This window comes from Acromyrmex echinatior, chromosome 12 (genome assembly GCF_024713525.1).
Source record: "Acromyrmex echinatior isolate Ae372 chromosome 12, ASM2471352v2, whole genome shotgun sequence".
Lineage (NCBI taxonomy): Eukaryota > Metazoa > Arthropoda > Insecta > Hymenoptera > Formicidae > Acromyrmex > Acromyrmex echinatior.
In genome coordinates, this window is record NC_141863.1 from 54,459 (window position 1) to 64,855 (window position 10,397).

Below are 10,397 nucleotides of genomic sequence, written 5' to 3' on the forward strand. Positions count from 1 at the left end.
AAAATTAAAATGTTTTAAATATTTGTGATTTAAAGTTTGATGGTATATCATTCAATTAAATTATTAGTCCGTTTTTAATTTTCGATGAACATTGGAAATCATAATTGTGTTACTCGATTTATCCAGGAACGACTATAATAATTAAAATAATATTAAATTGGCATTCAATATACTCCCAGTAAATTAATGTATAATTCCTGACTAAATTAATGTTTATATGTACACATACATGCAAATATAATATTTGTACACATTCACTTTAAAAAACATTAAGTATTTCCATCAATGTTAAAAACATTTGCTTGTTAATTTTTAAGACTATTTAATGTTGTTAAATTATTTTCTACTAATAGTATTCATTTCTCGGTTACTAAACTTTATTTGAAATTAGAGTATATTAAAATTCAATTTTTTGGATTTTTAAAATTTTTTTAAAAAATTTTTTTTTCAAGTTTTTTAAATTTATATTAAAAAATGAACAAAAATGTTGGGGGCGGGCATATTTTTTGAAGTACTATGGGGCGTTTAAATCCCCCTTTTAATAAAAAAACCCCTTTGAAAAAAAGGTTTTTTAACCCCGGGGATCCACCCCCCCCTCCAGAGATATAAAGGTTAAAATATAAAAAAAATTTTTTTTCTTTTTATTATTTTATGTATGTTTTCTAAAAATAATTTTTTATTTTTTTTTTGCAAAATAAATATATTTACCAAAAAAAACGGGGCGGAAAAAAAAAAAGGGGCTATGAAAAAAAAATTAAACTGGCATTAAAGCCCCGTTCTGACTTTAAAAATTTTTTTAATTAAAAACTGTATCGAATCTTTTTGGGGTTTTAAATTATCAACTATTCGTTCTATTTTTTTAATTTTCCTTTAATAGACCCCTTTGTGATAACTACCCATTTTTGCTTATTTTTTTTTTCAAATTTTTCACAAATATTTTTTTTTATTCTAATTACAAAAATAGAGATCCGAATTGTTTTAACCCCTTTTTTTTTCCAAAATTAAAATTTTTGCGGGGAAATTATGTAAAATTCTTTAAAAAAAAATTTTTTGATGCTCAAAAGGGAGGTTTCCAAAAAAACCTTTTTCCCCCTATTTTTTTCCCCAAAAAAAATTTATTTAGGATTGAATATGTTTTTTGTTTTTGGAAGTAAAAATTTTAAGATACTAAAAGCATAAATAGAAAAATTAGCCCCTTTAATCCTGAGTTTTTTTTTGTTTTTAGGGAGTTTTTAAAAAAAAAACATTCGGTGCGTTTTTTTTTGGGGGCTAAAAATTTAAGTATAAAACCCCAAAAATAAAATTTAAAAAACCCCTTTTAAACCTAACGGACTTTTAAAGGGGGATTTATTTCCTATGGTTTATTTTCCCCCCACGATTTTATAAATTCATTACTATTAAAAATTTAAATATTTTATCAAAATTTTGGGGTTTTTTTTATATTGGCTTTTTTTCTTATTTTTTTTTATTTTTTTCGGGGCTTTTTTTAAAATTTTATTTGCTGGGGAAAATTTTAATTTTAAAAATGTTTTAAAATTTAAAAAACCCTTTGAAATCAAACCCCCTTCCCCAATTTTCCCCCTTTTAAAGGGGAACCCCCAAAAAATAAATAAGGGGTTTTTTGGTAATCTAAAATTTTGGTGGGGAATATTTTTTCCTTAGTGAAGGAAGAATTAAAATTAAAAAGAATGCTTTAAAATACTGTTTCGTTTTGACAAAAATTTTATTTTTTGATAAAAAAAATAATAAAAAGTAAAAAATTTTTAATTTAAAAAAAAATAAAAAATTGTACCTTATCGTTTTTTCCCCAAGTTTTTCGAATGGGCTTTTTAAAAAATTTCATTGTGTTTTTTATTTTTGGGGCAAAATGGCAGTCCAGCGAAAGGTTTTACCCCCACATTTTTTTTTATACTGAAACGTTTGGGGGAAATTTTCGCCCAAAAAAAAGCAAAAAAAATGGAAAGGGCCTTGAACAATGCAAAGGGGCCCTTTGGGAAAAAAGTAACATAAATTTTTAGTGAAAAAGCAAAAGAAAATTTGGGGGTTTTTAAAATAACAAAATTTTTTTTTTCTATAAAAAAAATTTTAAATTTTAAATACAAAGAAATTTTATCTCCTCAAAAAAAAATAAAATATAATTTTTTTAATTTTAAAAGGGGTATGCACAGAAAATGTTTTGGCCCCGGGAAAAATTAAAAACGCTCGTACAGTATTATGTTTGGGTCCCTTTTGGGGAATAATGAATTTAAATAGGGGAATTTTTTGAAACCCTTTACGCACGGCAGATGCAAGTAAAAGGGGACCAAAAAAAAAAAATTTTTTTTTTAAAATTTTTTTAAAAATAAATTTTTTTTTTTAAAATAGAAAATTTTCTCAAAAAAAGTAGAAGGAAATAAAAACACTTTTTATCATAGAAAAAAAATCATTTTTTTTTTTACATATTTTAAAAAATAAAAAATTTTTAATTTTGCGGATCCGCGAGCCCCTTTTCGTCCTTTTGGCCCCAAAAAATTAAAACTGTGTGTATGTGTGGGGTTGTGTGGTGTGTGTGTGTGTGTGGTGTTGTGTGTGTGTGTGTGTGTGTGTGTGGTGTGTGTGTGTGTTGTGATTGAGTGAGTGTGTATGATAATGTTATTACAATATTTTCACAAACACGTTTGTAGAAACTACTATGGGCACTTCCTAAAAGTCTCTCTGAGTTCCAGCTACAGTATCGGAAAGCACTTCATAAAATGAGCGATCTTCTATTTATAGGTAACTTTATGGGCAAATAATATAATATATTTTTCATTCTATTTAAACATATTATACCTTAATATTTATCATATCAAGATAAATAATATTTAATGTAAAACGTCATAGTTAGTAATTAGAAATTACACATAACACGTTAGTAAATTTATACATAATAAATTATAATCACTTCAATTATTTATTTAAAAATAAATTCAGTGTAAAGACGAATATAGTTTTTTAGTAGATAAAATAGTTAAAAAAAGTTATGTGCATGTACGATTTTGCATATGCTTTAGTATAATTTTATATGTTCTAAATTTATTTATAGTTAAATTAAAATATTTCTAATTCTTAATAATGTATACAGAGAAATTAAAGGAAGCTTTTACAAAAACGATCTTTTTAAAATAGTATGCCTATTATTTGTAATTGTATTGTAATTATTAGAGCAAGAAGACAATGGTGCCATTTGATTGGATTTCTCATTGACGCCAAAAGGCAGAGAACAAGCGAAGATTCTAAAAATATTGCATGGATTTACTGAACGAGTACGTTAAAATATTATTTAATATGGCATTAAACGTTATCTATTTTAGAAAGTTATAATAATAACTTTATATAAAGAAGTATTGCAAGATAAATGACAAGATAAATGTATTGACAACACATATATGTAAATCATAGGAAAAACAGTAATTTGTTGTATTTACAGATTATTGCCGAAAGAAAACTTTATCATGAACAAACTAATGGTCAATATTTGAAAAACTTTGACAGTGATATATCAGTAGAAGAAGATGATGTAAAATTGATTGGAAGTATGTAATATAATCAAAAGATATTCTTTAAATTGAATATAATATTATAAATTATTAGGTGTTGGAATTAATTCGTAGCGTTTTTTAATGAAAGAATGTTATTTATTTCACATGAGCATTAAAAAATACATTAATGAAAGTACTTCCCATCACTTGTAAAACGCTACGAATTAATTCCAACACCTAATATATTTTACGATTAAAACAATAATCTAAAAATACCATGCTTATATATTTCGATTTAGCGCAAAGGAAGCAGCTTGCAATGTTGGATCTTCTCATAGCGGCATATCGTGAAGGTGTCATGACTGATTTAGAGATTAGACAGGAAGTTGACACTGTTATGACTGCGGTATACATTTGTAATATCTCATGGTATTTTTAAATACAATATTTGATATACCAATGTTTATAATATGGTTATAGGGTCATGATACTACAGCGTCAAGTTTAAGTTTCATTTTGGCATTATTAGCTGAACACAAGGACATTCAGGTATTTATCGTCAAATATAAGCTGTAACTTTTATACAAAAAAATTAGTTAATTCACTAATTCCAGGAATTATTTATTAAAACTGTATCAATATTAAACATTTCAAATACTTTTTAAGAGCGCGCGTGCGTGTGTGTGCGTGTAATGCGTGCGTGCGTGCACGCAATTCACTTTTCTATGTATCAATAAATGTTGATATACAAAACAAAAAACACATACATACGTGTGCAATTCGAACATATATATAAATACATTTAAATAAGAAACGTATTTTTAATGATAAATAATACAGGATCGTGTCAGAAACGAAGTCAATATTGTTATGCAAGAGAATGAAAATAAATTAACTATGAAATTTTTGCATCAACTACCATATTTAGAAAGATGCATAAAAGAAGCTTTGCGCTTGCATAGTGTCGCATTGTTTATATCACGCGTATGTGGAGAAGATGTAAAATTACGTACGTATTAAACCAACTCTTATTATATTTATAAATTTATTTTATTTTTAAATATATTATTCAATATCTTAGATAGCAAAATAATGTTTCGAAAATATTGCTATTAAATGTAGCTTTGTAGATATATATAAGAACTAAGCAATGCAATTCCATTTCAAAAATTCAAAAATTTCTGTTTTTATTAATTGAAAATTTAAAATTAAAATAATTATTACATTTTTCATTCAAACAAATTTGTAAACACTCATTCCTGCCTTAAATAGATACTCAATTTAAATTTTCTTACGATGTTTTTAATTATTATTTATAAAATTTATTTTATAATATGCTTTTTAGAGTCATATTTAATACCTGCTGGCACCATCCTGCATATCGATATTCACGGAACCCACACAGATCCCAATTTTTGGCCAAATCCAGAGGTATTTGATCCTGATAGATTTTTGCCCGAGAAGAGCCAAAATCGTCACCCTTACTCATATATACCATTCAGTGCTGGACCACGTAATTGTATGGGTAAGCTATAATTTTACGAGCTATACTCTTTTATATAAAAAAATTGCAACAAATATTAAATTATAGGCCAACGATATGCTATACTGGAAATGAAAATGATGACTGCTTCTTTGATACATAATTTCTATTTGGAACCTGTCGATTATATAAAGGATGTTCGGCCTCAGTTTGATATCGTACTTCATCCTCAACCACTTCGTGTACGATTTGTTCCTGTTTTGCACAATTAATACAAACAAAAACAGGAACAAATCGTTCTTTCCATATAATACTTTTTCCGCTTTTTTTTAAAAGATATAAAGTAACTAGAAGTAACTATCATTTTTCCTATTTTACAAAAAATTGTGTAATAATTTGCAATATAAACTTGTTTAAAATAATTAAATGTTAAAATGCATACAGATAACTTATCTATGAAAGAACTAACTTAAAAAATTATTATAAACATAAATGGAGATGTAGTTCATTCTATCATCGGATACATATGTATACAATGAATGGATATGAATACTACTGCATATCAATACTAAATAAAAATGTGTGTAATTCGTTTCCATGAATATTATTATTTTTAAAGAAACATCATCTCAAGAAACGTCTTCTGTGTGAACTGTCATTATCGTGGCAAGCGCAAGCGATATAAACAGCGTTTAATTTCGTAACTGCGTACATTTTAAAAGCATTTCGACGTCGCTCACATTACACGCAGAACTTTTCCTTCGCGCGAAATCCATCGAAATGGCAATACGCACGATAATAGCACGAACTTATCTATGACAGAGATTTATTCATTTATTTGCGAATTTCTCTATGGGAAAACCAGTGACGTTGACGCGAACCGACTGCTACATGTCTGGCGGTTGATTATTTCCAATGCGTCGAAGGTGGATGCGCCGCGTTTTTTCGTATCTCTCTTTTGTATCTCTGTGCTTGAATTCGCGCGAAAACGTCTTCGTAGTCCCAGGACAAGACCTTCGGACCTCTAGAGAGAGGCGGTACGCACAACTGCATAAAAGAAACAACTTCGAGAGATTCATGCGCATGCAACATTGTCGTCCCCTTGGATTCGATAATAATTATCGACCTTGCGGCAAAAAAAAGACCCGCTAGAGAGAAATACTAATGCGAGACAATGCAGCCGCCAGAGCGATTGATGTATATACGCTTTGTCTCGCATCGCTAACGTTCACCAATTAGCTCTCGGCGCGTGTCAATCTAGGAATTCTAGAAAGTTATTCATCAAAACAATATTGATGGAAACTATAAATAATAAATAATACTACAAAAAAATTTTTATATTTTAACAACTAGCTTGAGCTTCCAACAAAATTATTTTCAGATTTGTATCCAACAAAATTTCAGCTCTTTCAGTAGAATTATTTTTTAGACTTCTTTGGAAAAAAATTACACTATCAGTGCAATTCCTAATAAAGTGATCGATAAGATTAATGAAACGTTGGCATAACCTTAACGGCGATAATCTTTTGATATCTTTGAAAATAAGACATAAACGGCTCTATTTAATTAACTTTATCATTAATTAACTTTATCATTTTTATTAACTTACCCTATATTGTAATAAAAAATAAATATATATATATTAATTATATATAATATTGACGATATATAATCGAGAACAATGATCGACGCAGTCATTCGTGCGTAATAATTAACGAATGTATTATTCGAGACATATTATTTATTACATAAAAAAACAACAAAATTAAATAAAATTAAGTTTCGACTCCGTTCAAGCCATCATCATGTCCCAAAATAGATTCAAAAATTAATCGTAACGATTACATGCAAAAGAGCAAAGTCTCTTCAATTTCGCATTTGAGAAGCATAATTGTTAGTTATTTAAATTATAAATTTGATTACATCTTGTTTTTACGTCTTGTTTTTACGTTTCCACATTTCATCATTCAAAAAAACTATAAAAAACTAAAAAAAAAAATATATATATATATATATATATATATATATATATATATATACACATAATGAAAACGTGTATATAGATAATGTATAAACGTATGCGAGTGTTTACAATGTACTGAGCTTAAATCCATGGATTTACTAACAAAAAATCTAAATGACTGTGCGGATCAGTCATTCTTTGCGGAAGCGAGATTGAAAAAGAAAAAAATTATACATCGTGTTTACGAGAAAGGAGAAAATGGTTCTGCGTTCAGAAAATATTGGGTCATCTAAATAATATCCGCGGTTTTTTGTTCAATTTTTGAATGACATTTTTCTTTATTGAAAATCAATTTTAATCAAGTATATATTGGCCATTATTATCTGTAACGTGATAAATATAATTATTACGTGGAAATATGTAGCGTTTACATATCGTATATATGTATACTGGATTGGTTAATAATTTCCATTTATTTTTAGAATATTGCCCGATTAACACCGAATAATATTATATCACTAATAAATATTTATTTATTTTACATATATTTATAACACTGTTCAATAAAAATAATTTTTTTTTCACACATTGAAAACTCCAGTTATTCTCTAAATTTCGAATGTGCACCAAAATCGCAAATGATTTGATATCACCAAATTAAACACATGGCGATATTGGATTTCATCTCTACTTTCACAGAAAAGAGTTTGAGTTTTTCATGTATGAAAAATGTTGTCGCACAATGTTGTAATAAGTATTTTGTGAAAGATAATGTTTTAACGCGCATTAAAAAAAAAGTTCACCAAGATTGATTGAGTTTTGAATACTTGGCATTCTTTTGAAACATGGAGAATAAAAATAAGAAAATGATACGATCGCGATCGAAACGTCTGCTAGTTTTCTATATCAAATTTTTAACTTAAAACATTTCTGTTTCTTTTATTAATTTTTTACATTCTATATTATTATTTCATTTATTATCATATATTATCGTTTCATTTTATATAATAATTTTTGGCTCGTAGCTCTCTTTTTCCTTTGTTTTTTAAAAAATAAGATTATTTTATGTTACATAAGACAAATCGCAATATTTCCTAAAAACAGAAGAAAGTATATGATTGTCAATAAATTTGTGAATTTTATGACATATAAAACAAATTCTTACCTAGGAGCCTTAATCGCGCGGCTGTCAAAATCTTTCTTGCGCTTATCATAAAGTTCTCGATCTCAGCTGGATGCGCATTTATGGCGAGAAGATTAACGTTTACGTATCGTGAAGAATCGTCGACTGTAGTCGGAGAGAATAATTTCCTCTCTTTTATTCGTATTGCAAGCTCGTAGTGTCTCGGCGAGCAGGTGCCTCCTGGTTGCGCAGCACCTCTAATCGCCCGTGGCGAGGGAATTAAATGCGATATTGCGAATTGCGCGAGCGAGCGCGAGGGACGTTGACAAATTTCGAGTGAGTGAAGGTGCTATCCCGCGCATGGGCGACCACGCATCGCGATCCGTTGGGTGAAAGACGCGCTACGCCCACACCGTCGTCTTGTCGTCGGTAATTGTGCGTCGCGGAAAACGCCCGGGGCCACTCGGCCGTGTGCAACGTGCCTCCCAGTGCATCTTCGTCCGCGCGTCTTCGCCCACGAAGATACGGCGCGGCGGAGCGAATATTGTCGACGCAGAAACTTAAAAAAGCGACTTATGCGAATCGATCAGTCGAGAGGCGTGCGAAACACGACGTATAATATACTCTGTGAGTTATCAAAAAATGAATCAGAATCAAAAAAAGGTTTGTACATATTTTACTAATCCTTCAGATTTATTCAGAAATATATTGTTCTTTGAAATAAAGATTATCGTAGAAATCAATGTCTGTGTTCAACTATTCAACTTCACAAAGCAAGATGTTAAAACACAGCCGATTTTGGTAATTGAAATGACAAAAAGGTGTAAATAATATTAATAACGTTTTATGTAGATTTTCTGCTTAAATTCCTCTTTTTTTTCTACAATAATCCACTTTAAGTCAAAATCAGTCAGACAGGTCAATAATAATGTACAATACAGGAACTTCGATTGTAACATTGAAATACGTAGTGGTAATAATCTTATACGGAAAGGACTAATTTGTTGCAAGATCTAAAATTTTATTGGAAATTTTGTTGAATCATCAAAATAATTTTGTTCGAAACTCAAACTGATTGCTAGAATATCAAAATTGTTTGCAGCATTGCTCATCATTTTTGAATTTCTAATATAATTATTTTGATAGCCTAACAAAATTATTTCCAGATTAATATCTAGCAAAATTTTAGATCTTTCAGCAAAATGTTTTTGTGCAGCATTATAGTTTAAGTTCAGCATTATATTATAAAATATTTCGATAATTAAATTTCGATAAATAAACGCATAGTAATCGTATAGTTATTTAGAGGGCGAAAAAGAAAAGAAGATGCCTTGCGAAAATAAAAGTTTAAGTTGCGGAATGAAGGTTTCAATTAATACGGGATTCCGTAATTCTTCCAGAGAAATGATTTTGAAAAAAAATTGTTCGGTATATTAAATACATGTTGGTAAAGTATGCCGCGTTTTTTTCATAAGAAGGATGTCATGATAATTACGCATTGATGATAGATTACAATGAAATGACTATTGAAGATACAAATCGAAGTTGCGTATGAAGTGCGAGCGTAAGATAAGCGTACTTATCGAAGATTACAGCCGAGTATTACATCTCACCGCAGACGAGTAATTACGATAGTATATCGTAAATAAATTTTTGAAAATTTATTTAAAGTATAATTATCTCATGATTTTTTTATGAAAAAAAGATAATTTATTATAACATCTATAATATTTATACCACTCAAAAATTTAGAGCACTCTATAATGTTTAAAAACACAAAGTTTTATTTTATTTATTTATTTTATTAAAAATATCAATTTTTATTTTTTAACATGCACTCTTGGAATAAATTTTATGGTTGAGCCAATATAAATTTTTGTACATTTAGAATGCTAGTAAATAAAATTGATTAAACTTAAAAAAAAATGATCCAAAGTTTTGATAATATAAATAGATTACAATAATGTAAATAGATTATAGGAAAAATCATTTTAAACAATTTTATATTTTTTTCTCCGCTGTGGTGTTAAATTACTACTTCATAGAATTTAGAGTTTCTTGTAAACTTTTCATTGTGGGTCATTGAAATTTCCATTGAAAGGGAATACCATCTAAACTGTCTTGCTCCCGTTAAAACAAGTGTGAGTATTTGGTGTCCTTAGTATGAGTATTCTGCGAACATTTATAAAATGAGTTTGTTCATGCATGGATGCATGCATGTGTACATGTATCACGCGTGTATAGTATGCTCACACATTTGAAGTGAGAGAAACAGTCAGGCCAAGTAACTGTACATCGCTGTTTGAGTTACAAAGCGAGGTTGAATGA

General features: G+C 28.7%; 1 protein-coding gene across 1 annotated transcript; it reads left to right on the top strand.

Moving 5' to 3' along the window:
* Positions 1-3,218: 3,218 nt before the first annotated feature.
* On the top strand, positions 3,219-6,142 carry LOC105149635 (cytochrome P450 4C1; the record flags this gene model as incomplete). The annotated part of the gene is made up of 7 exons (XM_087411985.1): positions 3,219-3,284; positions 3,449-3,554; positions 3,800-3,906; positions 3,981-4,049; positions 4,341-4,509; positions 4,846-5,025; positions 5,092-6,142. Coding segments are annotated over 7 exons (861 nt in total), but the record flags the coding sequence as incomplete, so codon positions are not given.
* Positions 6,143-10,397: the final 4,255 nt, after the last annotated feature.